This window comes from Meleagris gallopavo, chromosome 9, assembly GCF_000146605.3.
Source record: "Meleagris gallopavo isolate NT-WF06-2002-E0010 breed Aviagen turkey brand Nicholas breeding stock chromosome 9, Turkey_5.1, whole genome shotgun sequence".
Lineage (NCBI taxonomy): Eukaryota > Metazoa > Chordata > Aves > Galliformes > Phasianidae > Meleagris > Meleagris gallopavo.
The window spans coordinates 16,467,401-16,494,713 of record NC_015019.2 but is presented as its reverse complement, the minus strand read 5'-3'; the positions used below and the strand labels follow the sequence as shown (position 1 = coordinate 16,494,713).

Here is a 27,313-nt window from a genome sequence, read left to right as displayed (position 1 = left end):
GGCCCTACTTTGATTTTATTCACCCTGGGCTGAAGTTAGATTTCCATAAAGGCTCTCTAGCAAAGCAGTGTCAGTGCTGGTCAATCTCTGCAAAGTCACCTGATGCTGGCTTTGACAGTCTCAGATTTATCCCCAGTTAACCAGAAAGTTGGCATCTGTAAATGCAGAAGTCTCCAAGAACTGACACCAGCGATGTAGCAGAGTTTTTCACACAGCATGAAGGCCTTGGAAAGCCCAGGGACATAACAGAGGGCGAAGATGTTCAGTAACTATCTTCTACATCAAAACCAAGTAAAACGTAAACCACCACCAGTGTGTAGATTCACACTGCTTAGGATCGAATTCTCTTTAATAAATACAAACGTTATTAAATGGAACAAATGTTGTTGAGTTCTTGGTGCTCTTCAACATTTCTTTCATCTCCGGGATGAGGTCATTCCCTGTAGCAACTTGTTCTACTAGTTCAAATCCTGGCATTAGACAAAGACCTACAAATGCTAGTGAAAAAAACACCTGATGATTGCTTTGGAATGACGACTTTTAGTTTTAATAAACATATTAGGAAGATTTCTGCTTAGCCAAACTGCTCACCAAAAAAAATACTGGGGTAAAGAAACAGATGCTGCACTGCAGAAATTAGCCAGATTCCTAGGGAACTGGTGAGAAAAAGAAAGAACCTTTCAGCAGGGGAATTCTGTAAAATATGGAAGAGGGGAAAAAAGTTTTGCTCTGTTCCCACCTTTCTTTCTCATAGGGAATGAGAATGAAAAACCGAAAAATCTGTGAAACTGCAGTGTCAGAAAGAGAAGGGTTTTTTTACATTGTAAGGAATAAACAGTATGGAAGCTTACAAAATGAAGTATTTTAGTAAAAGTGTAAAACAGGAGCTGCATTAACAAAAAGATACATGAAAGTAACAATAAAATAGGTAATTTATTAGAAAGTAATGGCAATCTAAGTTACTTAGATCAGTTTGGGTTCTAGAGGTGTCTGAGCAGAAGTCATTTAGAAGTGGGAATCAGTACTTTATCTTTCTATTCCTAAAGGAAAGGATCAAGGGATGACTATGCAGGAAAGCATCTGATCTCAACCGTAGACAGGGAAGCTGAGCTGCTTTCTCTCTCTCTCCTTTTTCAAAGGCTGGAGAAGGAGAGAATGGAAGTGAGTTTCCTCAGCAATGGGCTGGCATGAAGCATTTGGGAGTGTGGGGTGGGCAGGAACTCCACTCAGCTCAACCAGCAGGGACAGTCAAGGAGAAAACCAACAAAGCACCTTGCAAAAACATGATCTCTGTACATTTTGCCAGGCTGGTCAAGGAATAGAATGTCTTGTCCTGACAGCAGAACTTGCTGCCTGTGATAGTCACTTGTCATCCGGAGTAAATGGCAAATCAATGCAGAGCTTTTCCTGAGCAATACGTGGTGTAGAAAGGACGGATCCTGCATTTACCACCAGTGATGAGAAGCAGGCCATTGCTTGCAAGCCACTGGTAGACAGGTGTTATTAAGCTGTAAGTGCTGCTGGGTATTTGGGCATGGCGTCATGGAAGAGGAGATGAAGTGCTTCTAGTCCTCCTATCTTATCCGGTTTTCTGCTGTGTAACTTTAAAGACTTATACTGTGTTACAGAGATGACTACACTGTTCACACAAACTCCTTTCCAGTAGATTTCTGCCTTTATTTGGTTCTTATTGAAAACTCTGTGAGAGATATGATTTCAATACCGTTGACACCACTCTGGACTGTTCATGAGCAGTTTGCTACAACATACTCTAACCCAGGATAGATAAAGTGAGTACTGTAATGGCTCCATACAGACATCACACATGCTAGTTTATTAGCAGGAAGAGTAGCTATTTACCTGTTCATCTTCACTGTCTGTCCCGCCTAAACTCAAAGAGCTATGACGTTGAACAGGGTTGGAGGACTGTGGGATAAAATAAGGAAGAGGGTAAGTCAAGGGAAGGATCACAACGAATCACCTGGGACTGGATGTGCAGCATTAAAATTATGAAAAAATACAAGAGGAAAGTTATAGGAAGGGTGACTGCAATGTCCCTGCCTCACAGAATACCTCTCATTTGTTTACTGGGGACCAGACATGAGGTAGGGAAACTTTATCCTGCTACAAGATATGCCTTAAAGGTTGACCTCAAAGAACCAAAATGCTCTGCTGGATGTATATGCAACAGGGCAACATGCACTTTAATGTGGAATTGAACCAACACATTTTTAAAAGTTATTTTAGTTTTCGGCTTATTGTTTTAAGAACTTTGAGTTGACAAATGCTTGCATACTCACTCAGATCCAAAATCACGCATCTGCTATAGAAAGGCTATTCATAAGAAAGATAACTCCAAGTCTCTTTAGAGCCCATCAACACCTATTCTCATCATACTCATGAGATCCTAACTTGCCTGACAATTCAATTAATATTGCCCTGATTCTGAACTATTTCATTCTAAAACCAGTAATTGTTTAAAATTCTTCTGCAGTCCCATTACTTTTGTTTTCCCTATTAGCTTTAAAGCACCATAAATATCTTTCTCTTTCATGTGTGCAGGAAGCTGCCAATCTGTCCAGCTCTTTGGTGCTCAGAGACATGGGAAGTCTGCGCAGTGTGTGTATCTCAGCTTGTTCTCAGGCTGGGAGTGGTACAATCACACTAACACAACACTCACCCATGAATACTTCACTCCTTATGCTTTCTGCCCTGTGGACCTGCCAGGAGACACTACCTTTCCCGAAGGCATTCAGAGATGTCCTATCAACTGTCTTACTCTCCTCCTTCCTTTATGATATAGATTGCAAATGCCCCACCAGTCTACATAAAGCCCAAAAAACTGTACATGTATCCCTCACAGTGATGAGTCCACCAAATTCATAGATAACTCATTCTAGTTCTGACTGATGGGTACCATCACAAGATGCCTGGCAGTAGAAAGAGCTTTAAACCACCAGACAGTTCATTAATGCAATCAGACTTCAACAAACCAAGGAATTATGCTTGTTCCTCATTCACAAATGTGTGCCTGAAATGGATGACTCCAGAGGTGCTTTACACAAACATCATGTCTTAACACCATAGGATTGCATAAACAGAATAAAAAATGACATCAAAACACAAGTTTGTGTGTACGGAGGCTTTATCAAAGTGAGCAAAAAGGCCTTTCCCTTCCTCAAACGGATTTTATTTTTTCAGTGCAGAAGGTCCCTAAAGTGATGTAACAACTGTACCTTGCTTGGCGAATCGGTCAGAACTTCATGAAGGGTTGAAATGTCAGGAGGGCTTCTAGGTAATCCATCATCCTCCGAAACTGTGCCGGCATCTTCCGTTTTCTTTCCAGTGATAACAAGTGGAGGAGATCCAAGCCTGATGTTCTGCTGCAGCTGAAGCTGTGGTTAAAGAGCAATTTAGACTTTCAATGGCATTATCTACATTTCAGAAACTTTTACCCCAGTTGGTTCTATTAGACTTGAGAAGTCTTTTACTTAACAAAAATATTTGAAGGAACAAGCTATTCACAGAAAAAAGAAAAAAAAGAAGCATTAATTAAATTTTATTTAATTATATCCATCAAGGACTCATACTTAGAACAGACTTCCATGCAAAGCTAGCTTAAAAATCACTTTTATTCAGTAAGTTATCCAAGACAAATTTCACCAGGCAAGAAAATTCATAGCAGTACAACTAAGTTTAGATTTAAGCTTTTATCTTAGGTTTAAAAATTCTCTAAATGATTACACATGCCAGGACACCCAAATAGTCCCAAAAGTACTGTGAGCCAGCAGTCCCCAACCCCAGGCTTATGAGGACAACTCTTCTTCCCAAAGCCCTTCCTTATCCCACCAGCTTGTCACCATCCTCTGCTGCACAAATCAGTAAGACCCACTTCTTACAAAAAGAGAACTTCATTCAATTTCTGGCCCACCCTAAGGAGCTGCTTGTTTGTTTGCCCCAGCATCACATCCCAGTTCTGTCTACAGCAAGAATGATAACAACGGTCAGGAACAACTTTGTAAAGGAGTATGGAAATTCTTTTTCAAGCCTGCACAAAAAAACGCTCTGGCAGGCCCTGACCCTCAAAAACAAAACAAAGTCTGTAACCTCACAAGGAGCCAGATGTTCCCTCCAACTAAAAAAGCTCCAAACTCAGGAAACACCATTACCTGAACTCCTGGCTTAAGTATTTCGACTGTGTCAAATCTGGAATATAGACAAGGTCTGAACAGCATTTTTGTGCTTCAACTAAAAAGACCTCATATCCCCAGGATAAACATGCAGTCCTCTTTTTTTCTGGATCTTTGCTTATTGAACTGACTTTGGAAATTCTACACCTAATTTTATGCTTTTCTCAAAGCTATGCATTCACTTCTATCCCTTTAAAACAGGTTTAAGCAGCTTGTTATTCAGTGGGATTCATTTGTCATTCATCCAATAGCTAAAGCAGTTACACAGGGTAGCACAATGCCATCCTCAACCTCCAGGCCCCCAATTTAATTGGCTTTCCTTCCCTCTTAGCCTGATCAGTCAAGTAAGTACCACCAATACAGTCTGCACAATCAAGACTGATGACAAACTGCACAAAGATTGCATTATAAGGGCAAAAAAATATGACATACAACATATATGTGCATTTAATGGGAAGAACACACAGTCAATTTTATTCTCCTCTTTCTTCACAATTTCCCATCTCTGACTTACTAAATTTATTGCACACAGACAGTAAAGTGGTAGGTGAGAAAATTTGAAGTTGCAGTTTTTCTTCTACTAGAAGAAGTTAATCTATGCTGCTAAGAAAATATCTGCTTTTGTTAGTGCTTGGCTTTTAATCCGACAACAGTCAGACACAAAACTAAGCTGTCTTTCATGGCTATGAAGTAGTGCTGGCAGTATTAAGCTACCATGCAGGATGACACACGGATGAGGAGAGGAGCTGGAGATAGCATGAAAAGAGCTTTTTTTCCTCAGTGAAGTTCTATCAGACACAAACATGACCTCCCCTGCTGCTCCTATTGTTGTGCAAAAAATACCCTGAATTGAAGGTTGGCTTACTTTGCATTCTCATGGAGGAACAAGTCTCTCTGTGCATCTTCTGTTTCTTAACATGTGATGCAATTGTGCTTTGCAACATGAAGTTCACACTGGGCCAAGGAAGAATTTCAATGGCCTTTGGCTGCCTTATCAACAGTTTGCTTTGGTCTCTGGAAAAACCTTAAACTCTTATCTCAGTGCTCTGAGCAGGGTAACTATTTGAACGCAATTAATGTAGCCAACAGTTGATAAGAGAGCTGTCAAGGAGGGATCGGTATGTGCTTTGGAAGAAGGAAGTGACCTAGCAGAAAACAGTATCCTCTGCTGGCAGAGAACGGAAGAATAATGAGATAAATAAAGCTGTCGTTAATAATGACCTGACATATCCATCATCCCACACACTTGCACAGACCCTGGTGCTAACGTGTACTGTGGAAAAAAAACGCAGCCAGAATTGAAAAAAAAAAAACAACAAAAAATCAAAAACCCAACAACTCCAAAAAACACAGTACAGATAAGTGGCCTTAACCCAAAAGCAGCAGCTATGAAGTAAAGAATGGGAATTCCATTGGAAGCAGACTTACTCATTAAGGAAAGATTCAGTTCACAGACTCTTGGACACACGTAAATTGCACAGTATGGGACCTGGACAAGGCTGGAAACACCACAACTATTCAAAGACACAGCTTCCAACAAGCAGAACTGATCCAAAGCAATTCTGCTTTGGATGCTTCAGTCAACAAAGATACGCAGCAGAGGCAACAAGCATGAGAGTTTCCTGGGAAACAACTAATAGAAGGCAGCATGATGAATGAGAAAAGGATGTTCTCACCTGCAAAGTTTTCACTCTTCCAGGTATGCATTCCTGAGATGATGTGTCACCCGCTGCACTTCCTGATACAGACTCAAAAATGAAGACACTGTCATGGGACAAGGCTTTGTTTCCCATGTTTCCCTTGGGCCTAGAAGGAAGGAAGAGTCAATGCCATAAGGTACAGCTCTCCAATACTTTTCCTTACATGGTGATCTTAAAGAAAAGGGAGTGAGATGCATCTCACTCAACAGCAAGCTAACTGACTGAGGTAGTCGTTGCTAGATCCTTCTACACCCAGGGGGAAAGAGGAAGAACTTTTTATGATGTTAATTGAATGGAAGTGTCTATTTTAGGATGGGAGCAGCATCAGCCTTGAACACACAACCTTTGTGGGCTAGAGAGGGAGTCCAGAGTCCAGGGTGATATGTCAGGTGATGATGACATTTAGTTCTTTCTCTCTGTATATATATCATAACAATTGGACTAGATGATCTTGAAGGTCTTTTCCAACCTAGATGATTCATTGATTCTACTTGCATTTGCAAAAGAATTACTGCATTTCTGCCTGGCAGCAACAAAAAGAGCATCAGATGAAATACACGTAGAATCAACTGTAGATTTCACACAGATGAGTCTTTTATGCGCAAACATTTGTGTGCGACTCCAGGCAGTGTATTTTTATTTGCACTGAAGTAAAAGACACACTGTTAGTTAAACACCTAGATGTTTTAGCTACTTTATTTCCAGCACTGCTTTTCCTGTGCAAAAGCTCAACTCATTCATGTGCAGCACCCCTGAAGCTGCTATGCCTAAGGACATGATGGGGCTTTCAACCCAGCACCTTAACACTGCCATCAGGGAAGCTTTTCTATTTCTATTCAAAACCCACACCTCTCAGAAAACAAAGAGGTAGTGGCAAATTATGCCCACTTCTCCTTCACAGATGACCAACCTCATGGATTCCCTGCAGCACCGTGGCATTTGGTACATCTGGGGTTCAGTCTCTGGATATTATTCAAAAAAGACTGCATGTTAAATGAAAACAAAAAGGAGGAGGAATGGAAAGAGTAGAAGGAGAAAAAAGAAGCAAAACCAATACTTCTGTCCTAAGAACAATAGCAAAACTGTTTTAGGATTGGCTTTGGTATTCAGCGTGCCAGGAACTGCAAGGCTCAGGACCTGACTACAGACTCTTCAAAGCTGTACTTCCATTGGCTTTCAAGATCAGGTCTTCCAAATGATTTGTCCAGTCAGCCTCTCTTGGTATCTATAAGGTGTGAGGTGTGCTCATGCCATGCAGAGTCTGGACAGGACAGGGTTTTCATGTAGCACAAACATACTTTTTTTTTTTTTTCCCCCCCCATAATCCAACCAACCCTGTGCCTAAAGGAAAAAAAATGGAGAGGTTTTACTCTCTGGTCTTACGAAACAGTTTTAAATCACTGGACAGCAGGAAGAAAAGGGCTGAGGAAAAAAGCAACTGTACTTGGAGGAAGGCAAGAGAAAAGTGTTCTCACACAGTCTCTGGAGCAGATAGTTGACTTTAAACCAGATCCCTCGTAAGGGCTATGGGGTAAGCTCAGTCATTCCTAAACCTTTGGGACCATATTAGCTGAGTCACTAAAATTCCCTTTACCCTAAGGAGGGGTTGTGTAGCCAGTTACTTACTCTGATAATATCACAGTAACAAATGAAAGAAATAAATGATTGTTTCCTTAAACCCAAATTGTTTTTATGATGCAATTGTATAATTACAACAGACAGAGTGGAGAATGGTAGCACAAGGAGGCACGAGAACCCATAAGAAAGTAATATCCATAAGTTACTCCACCAGGAGAAACCAGCAGCATCCAGCTGCACCTAGTATCTTTTTCAACGATATAGTGCATTTGGCAGCAATGCCGACTTCATGAGTCTCACACTCATGGCTTCTGCCAGTCTTATGCATCCAGTGTCCCCTCCAACAACATACTGCAAACCCTGGGAGGTGATCAGTGTACTGTCACACTTGGTCCGTCCAGTCCGTAGGTCTACAATCCAAGGCCTAAGATACACAAAGAGAGACCTGAGTAGTTCACATGGAAGGAGGGGAAGGCTGGAATGCAACCAAGTTACAGGCTGCAAGATACTGACCTGTGACACCCCTGGTGAGAGACATAACCGTGTTCAGAGAGTTGTCCTATTCCAGAAATAGAGCCAAGCAATGTAAGTGCTGTTGTAGCATAGATGGTCTATGGTTATAGGGGAAGCACTATTACCAGTGCAAGTTAATAGTTTCCATTTAAGCGAAAAAAGGACAATTTTCTGAATTGACTCCACTCTGGGACCAGAAAATTGTTCTGGGCACAAACTTCACTCATATGCACAGCTCTTCACGGTGGCTGACACAAAACTAGAGGTCTTCTGTTGCTCCCTGTACCTAAATGGTTGTGCAAGAAATTTAAACTAAGCAGCATTTTCATACTGAGAACACATAACTCTTTCTTTTCCCTTATCGCAACCAGAGGGCACAATTTATGCTAAAAAATAGCAACTCTACTTGGCATGTATTCCCTGCATTGCAGTATTCAATCATTCTCCTCTTGTAAAGCTGATGATTATCAGACCTTCCAGGACAGATTTCAAAGACTAAAACAGACCAAAACAATCTAGGCTCTATTCAGTTTTACAGTCTACAAGGTTGAACCACCCCTGCCCCTGGCTGCCCTCCCCCTCTCCTCCATGTTGGCTTTTGAAGCAAGTAGCAAAGAAAGAGGAAATTCCTGGAATTCCTTCATCAGCATTAGGGCTTGTTTTGCACAGACTTGGACGGAGGCTGCTCCTAAGGGGCCAACTTGTGCTTTCATCCTATTGCAGCAAGAGGTCTGCTTTTATTTATTTATTTTCCTTCCCCGCCAGCTTACCCAGCCTCCTTCGGTGAATGAAGTGTGTTAGCATTGAGCACATAGATGCTGACATCCCTGATGGACTGGCTAGGTTTTAAGTTACTCTCCCCTCTGCGAGGCGGAGGTTCTTTCCTTTTCTTCTTGGCAAAGAAGTTCTTGAAAGTCTGAAATCTGGATTTTTTCTTTCCTGCAATATGAGAAAAATGAAAATTTATGGAAGTTGGAGGTGTTGCTTAGCTTGGAGAACGTTTTTTCCTTAAATTCTGGAGGAAGCCTGTGGAGAGCCACGAGCAGGAGCAGCCCATTCAGTTCTAATCAGCTGCTTTGTAAATAATTCAGTGCCAGAGTCCTGTGAAAGGTGAAGCTGCAGTTCTTAGACAGGTTGCCTATAAAAGAAATGCTGGCCTTCAGCTGACAATGGTGCTGCCTACTTAGGTTCCAGTTTATGAAAAATGCACCTTATGTAGAGAACACTTCTATCTACAACTGAACAGTGATAACACAAATCATACTCAGTATAGTTTCAATAAAACAGTATTTTAAAATCTTTAATTTGCTTTGTTTATTTCTGCTTTTTCTTTATTCAGTGCTATAAGGACACAAAGAGATTAAAACTGGCAAGCGAATTTAAAAACCCTAAAACAAAAATATCTGTATTGCTCGAAATTAAAATCAGCTCCTCCAAGATCAGTGGAGCAAGCTGAAATTAAGATGCTCACCTGCAGGATCTGAAACCCCCAAACACAGCAGCTCTAAGAACACAGTTACAAAACTGTTGATTTCAGATTTTCTATTGTTGTTGAAGTGAAAAGAAATACAAAAAGAACAGCACAGACTGTAAGAGACGTAATTGATGTATTTCATTTTGAATAAACTAAGATATCATTATTATTTATATTTTCTTTCAATGCACAAGAGCTGCATTTTATTTATCACTGACTCTTACAGTGAAGGGTTGGTTTGGAGTGGTCTGGGCCAAGCTATTGTACTAAGACCCTTGTGGTGGACACAAATGCATATGCAGAGCAATAACATCACTGCGTATCAGAGCCAAATTCATTGTTCAATTAATACTTTACAGCAGTTGTCATAATGAATGTTCACAGCTGGAAGATTCCTGAATAAGCAAGGCATTCTTTCCACAGTTATTGTCTTTTCCCAGTGAAGATTTAGTCGGCAATGCTCCGTCTCAGCGTGTGCCCTGTACGTGTAGGGATTTCTGCCAGCAAGCCTTATCAGGGCTGAAACTGTGCCACCACACAGCTGCATCACACACCACACAGTAGCCACTCAGAGAAGTAAACAATGATGCTGAGATCTGCTCCCCCATCTCCTCGTGGCTCTCAGGCCCAGCGCCAGCAACATGCATCGTGACATACAAGAATGCAGCTGCCAAGGAAGACCTGCTCTTCACTTTTCCACTGCTTTGGGCTGTCTCTGGCTCTGAGCCATCTTTCAAGCAGTACAGTGTAAAACTGCCAATTCCAGTGTAAAACTGTAGATTCCTGCTCACCTAATGATGAGATGTGGAGCTCCCATGGAGGGTTTATCAGCAGAAGATCTCAAGAGCTGCTTCTCAGACAGTAAGTGAATGAGGTGGTCATGGAAAACAAACAGGATAAATTGACTCCCTCAGACTCCAGAACTGAGCACAAAGCTTTTGGATTTAAGACTCTCATGGAGCTCAGTGAGTTTCATGCTGGGCCCAGAGTGAGAGGTAAGAGAAGACAGATCACACAGCAATGAGAAGAGCATCGTGCCCACAGAGAACACAACTGTGTTGATCGAGACTTTAGAAACACCTCTCCATCATTACTGTCTTTCACATCAGTGGTTACACAACTTACATGGTATTCTCCCAGCAAATCTGACAAAGGGGAATTGGTTTACACTAGACGAGCAAAACAAAAGATTAAACATTTTCATGAAGCAGTGCCAGTCCAGGAATGCCTGCAAGGAAAATGCCATGCCAGGAAAAAAAAAATTACCAGTCCAGGAATGCCTGCAAGTGCATTCCGAAGCCTCAAAGAGCAGGAGAGCAAACTTGGCTGCATATGGAGAGCTGTCCTACACCAGGCAGCCATCAGTGGTATGGACAGTATGGACAGTGTGAGTACTACTGATGAGTGCAATTAGAGGCTAGTATTTCCAGAAGCAGCAAGTGAATGTTTGGAATACAAACAAAAAACCCCACTACCAACAACAAAAGAAGTGATCCTAAAAACATCTAAGGGAAAGATACAAGAGAAACAGATATTAAGACCTACCACAAAGGAGAACATTGTCAGAATACTACTCCAAACACTTGTTCAGATCAGAAATGGTGCTAGCTTTAGAAGAGAGACTATGGAAAGGTTTTGAGACCACCGCCAATTAGTAAACCTCAGCTGCCTTGGGACGATACCTGGGTACTGGTGCACAACACGGAGTCCTCCAGTGCAGACACATACTTCATTGCCTCCTCTAGACTCCAATGTATTACTGATGTCAGGGCACACTCCTCCAGCAATAATTCCTCTTCAGCTGCATTCTGCCCAGCTGCATATCTTCAGCTGCTTCAGAGTGAGAAACGCCACGTCTCTCTCAGCTCCAGAGGATGGGCAATTGCCATATTATGGCATGAGAAAGATGACTGCTAAATACTTTATGCTGCGCAGAGATGAAAACCATGGCAATGCTCTGCACTGGAGCATTTGATGAAGAAGACACCATTCAGAAGGACGGTGTTCATATCAATTCCTGCTGCAAACACTTGTGTATTTGTTCTGCACACTGTTGATGGCAGTGGTACATTTCCTTTATAGGTATCTACATTTAAGTGCCCTGTGATAAGGCCAATATATCATTACGTTGGTAGAGTGTTCTATGACAACTCAACTAATGATATGCACAAAGATCTTACTGCTTAAAATGGAAGAAAGTTGTTGCATAACAAACATCTAGTCAAAACAGGGTGAGAAAAACCCAAGCTCAGACAACTGCCTATTCCCCACTCACCCACTGATAGATATTGACTCATCATTTCCAAACGTTTGCAGTTGCCAAAATTCCATTTTAAGGCATTAAAAATAAAATACTATATTTAAAGGCTACTGTCCTAACAAGCAAAAGCCTTCCTGAAAATGAACTGCTTATTCTAACTGATTTAGCTCATTAGCTTATGATAAGAGAAAAGGAGCAGGGATAAGCATCTGCTTTCTCTATAATCTGTGTTGCTTCTTTTTTCTTCTGTTTGTCCATTGCCTCTCTCATTGCTTCTCCTGCGCACTGAAAGAATCAACACTCTCTCTGCTCACTGCATAGTTCTTTTCCATAACAACAAAGAAGATAAGAAGATGCTCTTTCCAGTGCAAAATTGAGAATGTAAAAAGCAGAGGGAGTATCTGATTTGGGAGCTCAATGATCATATTTAAATGGAACAGTTTATTCAGAGATACTCAGTTCTCTCTACTTCCTAAGGTGTGGTCAGGGCACACTTTCCTTTTTTTTTCCTCCAAATCCAGTAGATATTTTCACGCATTTCACAAAAGTACAGGATTAAAAACAAAGAAACCAACCAACAAAACAGACAAGATCCTCATAAGATGCCATTATTCTAGCTTCATTACAAACACTCAGCATTGCTAGACAGGCAATAAAATCAAGGAATTCAGCAAGGCTAGCATTGGATGCTGGTAGTTTGTGGACAGTTGTGCTGTCTCTACTTGAAAGGAGCAGCACGCACTAAAAGCCCTGTAAAACCAGTCAGACAATCTGGGAAAGCCCAAGAAATTAATCCAATTGACTTGACTGTGAAGGCTGGGAATTTCAGCCCCCAAAGCCTTTGGGTCACTGAAAGCTACGAAGAGGAAGAGGTGAGACAACTCTACATAGGATGTAAACAGGATATGTTTAAAAAGCAAGGTAGGATTTTTCAGGTCCAGTCAAGTGTCCCTTGAACAATTCTGTAATAGTGCAGCAACTTTTAACTTTCTTGAGGTTTGATTCAGTTGGAGACAGAAATGTCACTGCTTTTCCAAGAGCCAACACTGAGGACAGCAAGGCATTTCCTGCCTTGTCACCAGGGTTAGAATTTGATCTGTTTCCTGAACACTAGCAAACTAGCACAAAATCTGCATATGTGGGTTTTCTCGCAAGGTCACCAGTGTATCATGAACAACAGCGGCCAATGTGGTAAACTAGATTACAAATTTAGGAAACCAGCTGCTACTGAGCATCCAACATCACACTACCTTCACCCTTATCCATCTGCCATGTAAGGTTCAACTACGAGTCCCTTTGCCATCTGCTTCTCTCTTCTACCAATATTCTGTAGGCAGCAGATGTATTTCTAAGGAAAGAAGCAAGATGACTTTTGAAAAACACTGAAACATTGAAGACGATCATGAAATGTCAGTCAAGGGGAAAAAACCTATGAAGTGGTATGATAGTCACTGCTGAAATGCCTCAGCTTTCGTGGTATTCTTTGTATTTGCTTAGCTTCCCAGTACCAGACCAAACATTAGCACAGAGGATTTGCTTTTATTAAGACAACTCTGGTGCAAGGTATTTCCTCTTCCTTCAGATTATTCCATTCCCTCATGGCTGTTTGCATCAGCCCATGCCACTAGTTGACAAGATAAGTAACAAATGGCTGTCTGTGCCAAGACCAATGCATAAGGATGCAGCAGGGCACTCACAGCTCACACAGACACTCCAATACAACAGAGCTGGCTTACAGCATCCTTCATCACAGCAGACACAAACAGCCAGCTTTTCAAGCTCCAGTGTCCTGTTTTCTGAAAATCCAGGGCAGAACCAGAAAATTACCAGAAAACAGACCTCTAATAGGGCACATCAAGTGCCCTTCCTATAATATTGCCAGCTGACAAAGCCAAACAGAAAAAAAGTCAAAACAGAACTGCAAACCAGGTCCCTATAGATGGCCCTTTAACCTGAAGAAAACAAACCCTGGCTTCCAAATCAGCTATACAACCAGAAAACTCCTGCTTACCTGTGTACTCTTCGGCTGCCTCCCCTGGTTCAGGTGACTGTATGACGTCTGTTGGCCCCGTAGCCATGATATAGTCACTGAAATGGAGATTAAAGTACTAGTTAAATTTTAGTCCTCCTTCCCTGCAGACTATGATCCCACCTCACTTGAAGAAAGAGTGTGGCTGGATCCTGTCTAAAGCTGCAAATGCTCATCACAAACAGGGCTCACACACTTATTTTGTTTCTCAGCCACGGAACTCTTTTTCATCAGCACTTATTTCTCCAGTCAGAACTGATAGAGCAGCCTCACTTCGTGCCAGCACCTCTCTCTTTTTAAGAATCCGGGATCAAAGTTTGCATCTAAAGAAAATGTGACCAGCAAGGTCCGTCACGCTCCCCAGTGCCTGAATTGAGAATCTTTATGCATGCTGTTTGCTACAGACTGACAGCTCCATGCACAGTTCCACGTACAAAGCATCTCAAGTAAGAGCTCTGCCGCCAGGGTTGGCGTATTACAGTGCCCTCACAGCAGGCAGTCTGTCAGCATTATTAAAATTAGTTAAGCATCAGCACTGAACCATCATCCTGGGCTATGCTACATTTGTGGAAACCAATAGATCAAATTTATTTTGGATCCAGTGCAATCAGCTTTTAGCCACAAGCTTTGAAACCTTATCGCAAGCTGGGCTATTGATCAACCACATTAGCTGATGGCATCATCTTCCTCTCTGATGAAAACAAAAGTTCAGCCTAGTTTTAAGATCATTCAATGTTAACTGGCTCCACTTTGTATTTTCCAAGGCTCCTAAAAGGGCGTCTGTCAGAAACAAAGGAATGAAGCAGCAGACCGCAGGAGTTGCAGTACAAATGTCAGGCAACAATAGCAACGTGACAGTCCCGCACGGCAGCTCATAAATACTGCCCTTTGTTGGGGAAGATCCCTAAGTGATACCCTTACACAGCAAGCAATTCCAACCTGCTGTGGCAGGACTTTAAAAGGAAGAAATCTTTACAAACAAATGAAAATACCCACAAACAAATCCTGCCCACTTTTCTGCGTGGTCGGACAATTTTCCACTTCAAAGCGGTACATTGCTGCCAACTTAAATTGCTTAGGTATCTGCTTGGCCAGTTAGGAAACTATTGGATTTTTTCTCTATCAGCCACACCTCCAATCTGTCATGCCGGAAAGCACCAGCGCTTCTCCCAGCCCATGGACAGCCCTGCACCTAAGAGAACCTCAGATAAAACGAGGAGTGCAGAGGTGATGGGTGGTGATGGGCTGCGGCTTTCTTCTGCTTCAGTTCATCTTTAGCAGTGGAACAGGAGTGCATTAATCCAAACAATCTCATCTCACCTTGCAAAAATACAATGAAAGTCACTGCAGGGACCAGGATTGGTTATACCTTTTCTAAATAAGATGCACTGAGGACAGTTTTGAAACAACTGCTAAACAGTATTCAGAAGCAACCGTAAGTAACACTTCTAAGATTTTTTTCTTTTGGATAATAATAATCACCCAGCATTTCTCCGTTTTACCCTCAGGTCTCATCAACTATCCTTGGAAATGTCTGCATCTCCTGGGCATTTCAACTCAAATAGTCATCTGCAGATCTTCTCATGCAGACTCTGTCTTAAGAAGAAATTCTGATTCATTTTTTCCCATTGATTTACACACCATGCAGATTGATGTTCTGATTTTTCTTTAGGGAAAGGAAAATGCATTTGAAATAAAGCATCAAGGAAGCACTCAATGAATGTACAAGGACAAACTGGCAAGTCCTCACAGTTGAGCTTATTTTCACAGAACATGAGTGGCACTGACATTTGGCTCATTTGCACCCTAACTTCTGATTTGCCCACCTTTAATACAACAAAAACGTTTGAGATCCAGGTTTGTTTTTGCTGGCTCTACATTTATTTAAATCACTCCATCATCTCAGCTGCTTCCATCAGTCCCTGAAGACACTTTGACTGCCACAATTATTACAAATACAAGCATTTATTTCCATTTGGTGCATCTTTTATACAGTAGAACTATAATTGCAGGGCAGTTCAGCTCCGAGGCAATCTCTTCACAGGCAAATCAGCTCCAGCATTAACTCAATTTTATAGCTGAGTTCTCTGGGGCATATGGAGGTCAAGTGTCAATTGCAAGGGCACATTGCCTGTCTGCAGAAGTGCCCTCACTTAGGATCCAATGTAGCCTTTGTAGACCTGATCACTGCATCATCATTCCAGTGAACCAAACAGTGACTTGAGGTGAGGGAAATATCACAGGTTTTTTAGCTTAAATTAGAATTAGATGAAAAGAAAAAATACAATATTTACAGAGGAAGTGTAAGTTCCATCATTAAAAGCTTGATGATGCAGTTGAAGGAAAGTTAGCATTTAGATGGTATTTAGATGTCAAATTCTGGTGGCAGTGTGTTTATCTTACAAGAGAAAAGCCAGTAACATTTCTGGGAGACAAATCCTAGCCTAGGGATTAATGTAATGGAGAGAAAGAGGACAAAAACTCATCAATACCGATCCATGTGAGTGCACAGGCATTAACTGGTTGAACCCTCAGACATTGACCACTGCCAGCCCTTAATGACAGCTGCCAGACGCAGTGCTGCATGTGGCCAGGACGTATTGATACTGCATGTCCATTTCAATCAGCTGCACTAACCACATGCACCCTGCACGCTCCCCCAGAGCACCACACCATGAGACAAAGTTTTAAACAAATACCATACGCTCACTGACTTTTAGTGAGAGAAGTATTGGGTGAAATGAATGGCCCTTTGGAGCAGCATTTTTGGTGCTTGTCTGGCGAGGAGATGCAAGGGGACAGCTGGGAGAAGAAGTCCACCAGAAGGCAAAGCAAAGGAAGCAATACAACCCCCACAAGGTTGCAGGACTTTCTTTATTTCAAAGCAGGCAGTTTGGATCCGGGCTCCCTGTTGTCCCATACCCAGCTTCTATTTATCGCCCTACTGCAGTGCATTCACCTGGAGCTCTTCAACTCGTGAGAAGAACTAATCAGTCTGGAGAGAAAGCAGTGCCCACAAACAGGAGAAGCAGCCTTGCCTCTCTTTCACCAACTGGGGCAACTGGCAGATACTTGGAATGCTCTACAGTGACTGGGCACAAGAAATGCAACCCCAGGAGAGTTCTCTGAGCTTTCCCTTTTTGCAGCTAAGTACATCACCTGAATACGTGTATCACACGGGGGGAAAATGCAAAAAGAAAAGACAACTCCCTTCCATTCCTTGGGTTGTGTACTTAAGTAATTGGCTCCTGGGAAATCAGCCCTGTATAGCACTCAGGTTTCCTGCACTTAGCAAAGACCCAAGACAAAGAGAAGATCTCTGCTCAGCCCCACAGAGGGACACTTTGTGCAGCGAGATGGCTCAGCACAGGGGAACACATGCCCCCACACAGGTCTCCAGGCAGCAGCCATGGCCAGCGTCCCCCAGCGCACGGCTCTCCCCTGGGCACTAGGCCTCACAAAAGAGTGGGATGTAAGACAGGTATGCGTTCCAGTTACGTTCTTCAGTGAAAGGTGAGCGGTTAAATTTTTACTCTTCTAATTAAAGCACGTTAGAGGACTTTGTTCTGACAAAATGGGGTTGATAGCTTCTTCCCTGGGAACCCTACAAGCCAACTATCAATGGACTCACTTAACCCACTGATAGTAAGCAGCAAAACTCTGTCTTCAAGTTTCACCTCTGTAGCCCCACTAAAGGGGATTTCAGGGTCAATCACAAAGCAGAACCAGAGCCCATGAGATTTCTGTTCCATTTGCACATCCCTTGAGTCTATCAAAAACAAGGTTTTGTTGGTCTCTGTACCCAGAGCCAGAACCTGGCCCATCAGGTACACACTGAGCAGTGTGGGACCCCGCAGACAGCTCTGTTAAAAGCGGGCACTGACCTCATGCAGCTCATCCCACTGGATGCACTCTTCCAGAGCGCAATGCTTCTAGAACAAATTGCCCATCTCTGATCCACAAGATGGTTTTGCCAGGCCGCAGCTGGCATCACCGCAGCCTGACTGTGGCTACTTATTTAGGCACAAGAGAATGGCACAAATACAAGCTTACCCAAGTACTCTTGCTGCTGCCTCCACTGATGATAGTGAGAGCTAGGAGTTTATAAAGTTAATGAATACTGCTCGCATAATTCTAAGGAGAGAAGAAGAGCTTAACAAAGTTTAAGGCCCTTTTCAAAGGATCACAAGTAATATGATAATAGTAGTCTTTAGGAAGTCTAGATAAGTAGCTTATCAATAGAGCATCAATAAAAACGCTCTCCCAGGGGTCATAATTCTTCACAGCATCAGAAAACAGTCAGCTGTTCTCCTCAAAGAGATACCCAGAACAAACAACATTCACATAAAGAGATGCATTCATAGCTTTCACCCTGTGCTCAGCCAACACCCGCTCCCCATGCCCCATCCTCACACCTCAGCTTTCCAGCGAAGGCTTGCCAGAAGACAGCTCCCAGTAGGCTGGACTCTGTACCTACAGTCTGCTCTGAGAAGCCTCTGTCTGACTGATTCTGAAGGATTTCTGCTATTCAGCAGCGCCTGAAGCAATATGTGCTGCCCTCCCAGCGAGTGTGTGTGTAACACTAATGGAAAGCAGCTGATGGGCTGAAGCCGACTTACAAAAAAAAAAGTAGCAGGAGGAAATGCCTTTCATACAGTCACACGGGCTCAGTCTGTAATTGTGTGAGAAGCCAAAAGGATAAGAAGGGGGAAGGGCAAATGACAAAACTATTTATAAGCTATGAGAGAAAACACAGTGGCAATGCGCTGTCAGCAGCCTCGAACCGAGGGGCTCAGTGCTCTGCCCCTGCCCTGCTCCCCAAGATGCCCTCACTCTCAGCACTAAAGCACTGCAGCGTGGCCTCCGTGCACACAGGGACAAGGCTGCAGTGTACGGATGTGGACCTGTGTTAGCTTAAACCTGAGCAGGTACCAGCAGCTGAGCAGTTACCAATTTGCTCTTAGCTCAGAGGTCCCACTGATGTCAAGCTACTGCAGCTTTGTGACAGGTGGCATCTGTACCAGCCACGTCAAGCTGCTGCCCTCGTGACCCTAATTACTCTACAATGCTCATTAGCAGGACACTGTGCCGCTGCTGTCAGTGCGGGGATCCCTACTGCATGCTTGCATCAGCACAGACAGCAGCACTAATGTCCACCTGCTTACCAGGAGCTAAGCCAAGAGCTGCTTTTCTTACAGTGATTTATAGCACCATTTTTCCAGTGCACTTTCTGGTCAAATCAGGAGATACACAAGAGAAATTCGCTCCAGTCAAGGCTGGCACTCACCCAACCACTCACTAAGCACACGCAGGGCTCAGCCAGCACTTTGGGCCTAGATGGACTCTCCAGAAGAGGAACATGCATCAATTGCCCCAGCTGAACTGCACCATTTGGCATCAGCATAGCAGTAAGTCAGTGCCTTTCCCATGTAGTAATTCTTCTTTACACTACAGAACAGCTGGAACAAGGATCTTCCACTCTTCCTAACAAGAAGCAAACAGAGGCAGCAGGCAGCCAGCGACGGCCAAAGGAATGCACATGCCGCAGGCAGCAGGAGCTCCCTCAGATCTGCTGCCATGGGTACAGCCGATGAGCTTGGGAAGGGGGGGATATGCATTGAACATAGAATCATACAATCGAGTTGGAAGGGACCTTTAAAGGCCAACCAGTCCAACTCCCTGCACTGAACATGGACACTGACAGCTCCATTGGGTGCTCAGAGCCTGTCCAGCCTGACCTGCAGTGTCTCCTGGGATGGGGTACCACTACCTCTCCAGGCAACCTCTGCAGTGCCTCATTACCCTTTCTGTGAAAAAATTCAATCTAAATCTCCACTCTTCTAGTTTGAAACCACTTCCCCTTGTCCTGTCAACACAGATCCTGCTCCAGAGTCTATCCCCTTCCTTCTCACAGCCCCTCTAGATACCGACAGGCCACTTTCAGATCTCCCTGGAGCCTTCCCTTCTCCATGCTGCCCCATGATCTCAGCCTGTCCTCACAAGGAGGTGTTCCATCCATCAGATCATTTTTGTGGCCCTGCACCAACAAGAGTGCAACAAGAGGTAGCTATGGAGCTGCTCCAGTAAGAACCACTGCCTCTGGAAGCGTCCCCCAAGCAGAGCAGCAGGAAGCCATGTCACTACCATTCCATGCCTGCAGCCTCTCAGTGCAGGAGTCAGCTCCACGGACAGGCCACACTAAGCACCTCTGCACTGCTGCATTCAAACCAAATCAACATGGGGGTGGGCATCTTTGGCCACTGCTTTCTAGTTTATCAAAACCCTTAGCATTTTGTAAGAGTGCTATGCTCCTCTCTTGGATTCCTGCTTATTCTCACAAAATGTGAGGCATCATTACATCCTAGGCCTGGAAGAGGCTGGGGACGTTTTTTAACAAATTAAGTTGTCTGAGTGTTGCAGGAAAAAAGGGGCTGAAACAATAGCCAACGGAAGGCCAGAACTGAAACGCAGGATTTCAGGCTATGTCTGAAGCTCTACTTTTTTTCCAAAACAGTCCCTTATCTCTCACTCTGTGGGTTGAAGAACAACTTAAAGATAGGGAAAAAAGCATCAGATAGCTCACACTGCGCAGGACACATTGCTTTCAGGATGAGTCAATGAAGACATTTCATGCCCAGGAATTTAAAGTGCACTAAAGAACAACAACAAAAAAAGGAGCGACTAACAGAAATGTCCCGGAGTCATTGTGTCCTAACACTCACTCTGTGGATCCAACTCCCCAAACCAGGCAGCCAGCTTTAGGCTACAAGAGAGAAAATCAAACCAAGCTCTGCAGACTCGGACTGCCTTTGGCAGGAAGCTCAGGAAATTGCTCCATGTGAAGTCCCAGACCCAGCAGGGCAACATCTATTGGCTGTGCACATGTGAAAATAAAGAAGGCCAGTTCCGTCTTGTGTTGAAACACACTGTCTGGCTAAACCCCATGGCCTTCCACTGCTTCTGGAATTCAGATCCCATTTTGGCTGCTGACCTTAGTCAGAGCCAAAGGAAGGCCTGGGACAGCATCTACTTCTGGGAGAGGAGAAATTCTGGAGCTCTGTGTGACTCCGAGGGTTTCCAGGGAAGTTCCCACTGCTCCTTCCAGCCCCAGCGGGGTATCCCGTGCAGCACAGGAGAGCTACCAAAGCCGAGGGAGGTCACCCATGTGCTTCATAGATTCATAGCACCACAGAATCATTCAGGTTGGAAAGACCACTAAGATCATCTAGTCCAGTCATCAATCCATACGTGTGACTGCTCTAGGCCACGTCATCCGTGCAACATCCACTCCTTTCCTGAACACCCCCAGGGACAGTGACTCTACCACCTTTCTGGGCAGCTTGTTCCAATAACCCACCACTCTGAAAAGAAGTTTTTCCTAATATCCAGCCTGAACCTATGCTGGCGTAACTTTGAGCAGTCCCCAAGTCACTTCTGTCTCCAGGCTACTGAGTGCCTGTTCTCTTTAGAGCAGCCAATACAAAGGGGACCTACTCTGAGAGTCCATTCACACACACTCCTCTAAAATCAGACTATCTGAGCCAATGCTGGTTTGCACCGATAGAGCAGCAAGTTGCATTTAGCTTGAGGAAGACAGAGACGTCAGGGAGCAGAGAGGGTATCCAAAATGGCTGAAATCCAGGAGGGTGACACCAAAGAGGGCAAGGACCGTGAGAGGGTACTGACAAGAGGATATTTTGGCAAAAGAGCAGATGGGGACAGGCATTCTGTAAGATCTTAACTGGCCAAGCACTGCAAGAGAGGAAGCCATGAGACAATTTGCATTTTATGGAGGAAAACAATGAAATTTAAACTACTGCAATATTCTTTTCACTCAGCTGAGAGGAGGAGAAGTAATTTGCTAGAGTGAATCAGCAAACTACTCCTCTTCACCTCAGTCAGGCTGTATTTTTCCCAGGTGCAGGGACAGCTTGAGGATTAACACGATGTCCGCAGAGTGGTGCTGAGCCAGAGCGCTCACATACATCCCCCTCATGCCTCAACCTCTGCAGGGATCAGAGCTGTGCTGTTAGGTGAGAATACTTACAAAGCCTGGCAAAAGCACAGAGTTACATATTTCTTAGAATGAATAAGCATAAATGAATTCATCACGAATAAAAGTCAAACATTCAGTTCTCTAATTAGCACCAGATCCTTGAAACTCTGAGGCCAAAAGAAACAACCACAACAAAAATTTGGAGCTGGAATACCGCCTTAGCTCTGGCTGAATGGTCAGAAAGTAGAACCTTTGTCTGCACAGCAACGTTCCCCTGCTCCAGCTGAGTGTGCTGCTGTCCCTCCAGCCATGACGTGGCCACCAAGGTGCTATGACATGGTGACAGGCCATGTGAGACCAGCAGTACCCTGGTACTTGTGCACCCATGTGAGTGCAGCAGCATGCAGCAGTGCAACACAGTTAAAGGATGAGTGAGGACATGTGTGGCCCAGGTCTCTGCTTCTTCGTCTACCTTGCACTGGAAGCACTGCACTGCTAGCACAGCGCTGACTGCTCACAGCATGATGAGCAGCGACAGCACAGCATCTGCACGCAAAATCAGACAGGATATGAACTGACTGGCTTTAGTTTGTATAAACAGAGATGCCCACAGTGAAACCTTGGAGGGCCACCTGCTACCTCACTACAGATAATTGTTATTACTGCTACTACAGCATACGAACGAATCAGAAAGCCTGCAGTTAATGTTTCCTGTATTCAAAACACTTCTTAAAACTCCTTGATGTGCAACAGTTGAAACAACAACAACTTAACTCAGAAATACATGCTTTGATGACTTTAGAGTGGGGCTTTTGGAAAGAATCAAGGCATTTTGTGCTCAACTTACAGCAGCAACCTGTAAGAGAAGAAAAGCAATAACAACCCAACCTTGGAATTCCCTTGGATTTTCACCCATCTCCCCATCTCAGCATTGCCCCGCTCTGGTTGGCAATCAGCTCTCGCTGTCATACATAGCTTAGGTTCAGTTATCTACTGGAAGCACAGCTTGAAGCTAGTACCTTTTTGTCTGAAGTATCTGTAGCCAGATTTCAGCTTCTAAGGCCAACTCTAGGCCTTTGCATCACAGCTATAAAGTTTTTCAGACCTCTGTACAGGAAGGAAACAACAAATTTCTCTCTCTCTTTCGCTGAAAGGGTACAAAGCCAAACACTCTGAGTGGCATAAGGAGAGAATATGAGGTAGAAGTATGACAAGATGTTTTTAGGACTCAATCTGGCAAAAAATAAAGTAGACAAAAACTCCAGCCAAATGGCGCAGAAGAACGAAAATCCCATTCAGCAGATTGTCCCAAGCCAAGAAGCTTCTGCTCCAGTGGAATAGGAGCAGGACAGGCAGCATTAGGGGTGCACGTCCAGCAGACACTTGGTATTGTAGTGATAGAGAGGGGGCTTCTGTGCTGAAACCAACCATAGGGGCACAGCTGCCTGGAATTCCTCAGCCTGCAGCCAGCAAATGCACCGCATTGTGGTGGCTGCTTAGCCACCATGGCATGCTTAGCCACCAGACACCACGCAGAGAGAAGTGTGAGCAGCAGGAGGAGGATTGGCAGGGTGCAGTGACTCACTGGCTATAGTAAGGCACAACTGAACTTCTTGCACAGGGATGAGTCAAAAGGAAAGAATCAACAATTAGAAATAGTAGTTCTTTCTGTTAATAATATAGCACAATTGCACTAACTGTGCTGAACCGCCCGCCTGTGGTGCCATGGCTCTGCCACCTCCTGGCTGCTTTTGTTCACACTATCCATTATTCTTGTGTAAGAAAACAGGGCTTAAGTCTGAATGCTTTTAGTATTAAGCACTGAGCTGAGCAACCCTTGTGAGCTGAAGACAAAATGCTCACCAGTCCAAATGCTGGTAAATTGCCAGGACAGGAGCAAGCTCATAGGTTGCACACTGAAAGATTTCCAAGGGATTACAATGCCTGGGGAGTCTTCTGTTCAGTCCACTCTGTCTGACTTGGCCCCAGTGAAGAGAGCTCCCCACCTTCCAAAAAGTACATCCCTTCTCCAGTTCTTTCCCTCCTCTACCCTCCACAGACCATTTCCTGAAACCAGGCACTGTCACTTCTGTCTGGAAATGAACAGCCTGAGAAACGCTCCACATCTCAGCATGTGCTAAAGAGCAGAGTGTGATGGGCAGTCTCCTGCCATAACCCCTCTGCAGTGGTGTGGCTCCCAGAAGTGAGATGCTGCAGGAAGCAAATGAGCTGCAGTTTGGAACTGCCCCGCTCTCCACAGTGCCAAGCTGCTACTTCAGTAGCACTTGGTGGAGCTCTAAAGCACACCCACTTCACTTGCAACAATGCAGCAGCACCTACGCTGAAAATAAACTTCACTTGATGGAATGGTCATATCTACACTGACAATGACTCTCACCTCAAACTACAAATATATTGACAATTTTCCAATGCATCCCGTGATCGCTCTTCCCAAATGCTGAACATGTCTTCAGGACAAGAGCGCACATTTTTCAGAATGCATTTTTCAGCATTTTTTGACAGTTTTGGACCAAATAAAGAAATGAACTATCCCACTGGAAGTGCAGAGCTTGCTGTGCAGAACACACTCAAATTGAAGTATGTCCATAATTCTGGGTTGCTTGTGAAAGGCACCATGAAATCTTCAGTGACCACCTTAACTACAGACCAATTAAATATGTTTCCTTGGAGTCTGTTACAGAAACTGGCTCTGAGCTGGCAGGCAAAGCCTTCAGCCAAACACTTTATATAGCTTCTAACATGCTATATTTATCTTTGGAAATTGGCAGTTTGCACTGACCATCAGTGAATCTTACTGTTCAAGCAAACACATTTTTTCAGCTCATAATTATGTATCTGGCTAGTACCAATAGCAGAAAGGCAGATATTAACGGATTCTTCTGCAGGCCTTAGAAAACTGCATCTTATCTGCTTAAAGCTGATGGACTTTTCCAACAGCAGACCGGGACCAAGCACAACATAGCCCTGCAACAAGGATGAGCTACAATAGCTACAGATTTACTGCAGGAACAGTTTGAGATTACTGGAGTTGCCAATGCTGGCTAAAGAGAAATAAGAAAACAATCTGCAGTTTTTTTATTCAGCTCATTAAGATTGGTGCTGTTACATTACATTAGGACTTTTTTTTATTTTTTTCTCAGGATGGCATCTCATCCAAGAGCACTAACAAAGCACAGCGGTGAGACTCAGCACAGAATGATTGGCTCAGCCGCACATCACTGCTGTGCACAAAGGCAAAACGTAGGGCACTGAAGGCTGATGTGACAGCAGCGCAGGAGACAGTGACCCAGAGCAGCTCTTAGAACAGCCCACGAGCCCCTGCTGGGTGCAGCAGCTCAGAGGGAACCCTTTCCCAGTGTCAGTGCTGGGTTTCAGTGCTGGAGCTCTGGGCTGCTTTGGCTAAATCGTTACTTGTGCGTAAGCCAATTGTTTAAAACATAAAATGCATTTCATTCACAAAGCAAACTAACTCCCACAGGTCCAACAACCGCGTGAGGATTTGGGGAAACTTCTCCTGTGGCACATCCAATGCTGTCCAGAAGGACAAATGCTTTGGGCGAAACTCAAAAGGAACTTAATCCAAAATTAATCTCAGGCTCCAAGCATAATTGTTGCTGAAATTAATGTCTGATACTCATATTAACAGCCAATAACCACTGCCAAAGCTGCATGTAAATTTGTAATGAGTACAAAGTATTAATAGTCACTAACCCACTTGGGAACACATAACAGGGCTGAGACAACAGGATGAGGAATATAATCTACACACATATCCAGTGTCAAAACCAAACTGAAGAATAACAAGAAAGAAGAGTTTGTTTAGAAAAAAAATGCTGCCCTTTATGAACCAGGTGGATTTCCACAGGAGGGAAGTGATCGTATGTCATATGGAAGAAGCTTCATCTGCTGCCCATCCTTTATAGCTTCTCCCTGCCTTCCACAACTGCATTCCCCCTCATTCCTAACCTAAACTTGCTTTCCAAATACTTACATCCCTTCTTGTAGGCATTGTCACAAGTTTCAAAGGAGGAAAAGAGTCAGCATAGGATAGGAATGCTAACTGAAATTCAGAAAGAACTGGGAGACTTTGAAAACCCGTAGCTCAGCAGAGTAAAGTGAGACACCTGGCATAAGGGATGCAGCCTTTAGGAGACGTACGAAGAGGAGGAGGAAGCTGCAAGCTTTACTTTTGACCTGCTATCCAAGCCTTCATCCTTGCCTTTAACTATCATCATTCATATCTTAAGCCTCAAGATACAATTTTGCTTGCTTTTCACTGTTAATATTCACTTCCTGTAATCCTACGTTGTATGCAAAAGTAGAGCCCTCTACAGTCTGCTGATGCAAATAATCATCAAAACCCACCCTCAGTTTTTGCAGCAGAAAATTTTCTTCCACTCCTTAGCAGGGAGAATGTCAGAGGAAAGAGAAAAGCTGTCTTCATGGTGATTTAAAGCACCAACACTAATGTGCATTGTCCCATCCACTTCTCCCTCTGCAGCCCGCTCTGCAATCGAAAGAATTTCTTGCAAATCAAATCTCTCAGCAGGGTGGAATTACAGAACAAACTTCAGGTTAGATATACAAAAACATTTAATATCAGATTTCTAGTTGAGTATTTTTTAAAGCCAACGTGCATTTCTGCATTTCTTGTTATTTGTTAATACATGAACAGTGCAGCTAATTAATAAAGAAGAGGACACTTTCCCATCACTACAACTGGACTGCAAAAGATTCATTCCCCTTTCAGTGTTTGCTGCTGGACACGTATATCTGTGAAGGAAAAAGAAACAACTAATTCTCATCAAATTGGCATTTCAGTCATGACTTTTTCCATATTGACTTTTTGCACGTTGGTGCTCAGAAGGGCACTTTGGTCCCAGGGCAGGAGCACACCGTGCAGTGCTGCTCAGTACCAGAGAAGCAGAGCGTGAGCGTACCCACCGTGGTGCAGGGGAGGGCTCCGCACGGCACTTACTTCTCACTTCTCAGGCAACTGTAGAATCCAGCCATGGTCCTTCGCAGGCATTTAATTCATCCTTATGCACGGATGCTAGCACAAAGACTCAGCAGCTCTGTGCCCTGCTCACCGAGTGCCCACACGCACACACAAGAAAGGCAGCGTGCCGATGCAATTACTTGCCAGATAAAGTTCCTGATCTGAGGCCCTCAGACTCTGCTGAACCGGGTCCAAGGAGGGCTGTGCCTGCTCCATACATGGTTATGAATTGTTAACTCCCCCTTTCCCTGCCTCCTTCCAGCTCTTGGTGAGCACGGCATCCTAAGTGTCAAATACCATATGGCATTTGGTTCTGTCTCCCTGCGGGACTAATGAGGAGATTGACTGTAATTAGGATATAAAGAAGCCCCGAAGAGATTACATCATTTTTGTTATTTTTTAAACGGGCTACGGAAAATACTCACACTATCAGCACACAAACCTGCAGCCACTCTCCAGCACACAAAGGGTGCACAGGACCTTCCAGCACAGGCGTCAGCCCAACTCACTGTAAATCACAAGCAATTCTAATGTGCTGCTCCACACATTAACA

General features: G+C 43.8%; 1 protein-coding gene across 5 annotated transcripts in view; it reads right to left on the bottom strand.

The window, feature by feature from the left end:
- Positions 1 to 26,927, bottom strand: part of KIAA1210 (KIAA1210 ortholog) — a 40,381-nt gene extending 13,454 nt beyond the window's left edge. Inside the window, exons 1-6 of one of the 5 annotated variants that reach the window (XM_031554708.1) lie at positions 26,740 to 26,927; positions 13,727 to 13,803; positions 8,752 to 8,920; positions 5,867 to 5,996; positions 3,237 to 3,395; positions 1,861 to 1,926 (exon numbers count right to left, since the gene is read on the bottom strand). In XM_031554708.1, coding sequence (XP_031410568.1) covers positions 1,861 to 1,926; positions 3,237 to 3,395; positions 5,867 to 5,996; positions 8,752 to 8,920; positions 13,727 to 13,803; positions 26,740 to 26,774 — 636 coding nt within the window. In that variant the 5' untranslated portion in view covers positions 26,775 to 26,927. Of the gene's footprint in view, positions 1 to 1,860; positions 1,927 to 3,236; positions 3,396 to 5,866; positions 7,893 to 7,981; positions 8,732 to 8,751; positions 8,921 to 13,726; positions 13,804 to 18,159; positions 18,329 to 26,705 lie in introns of those variants that run through there. The other 4 variants (XM_019618313.2, XM_010715481.3, XM_010715485.3 and 1 more) reach the window with 4 other exon arrangements.
- Between the last annotated feature and the right edge of the window lie 386 nt (positions 26,928 to 27,313).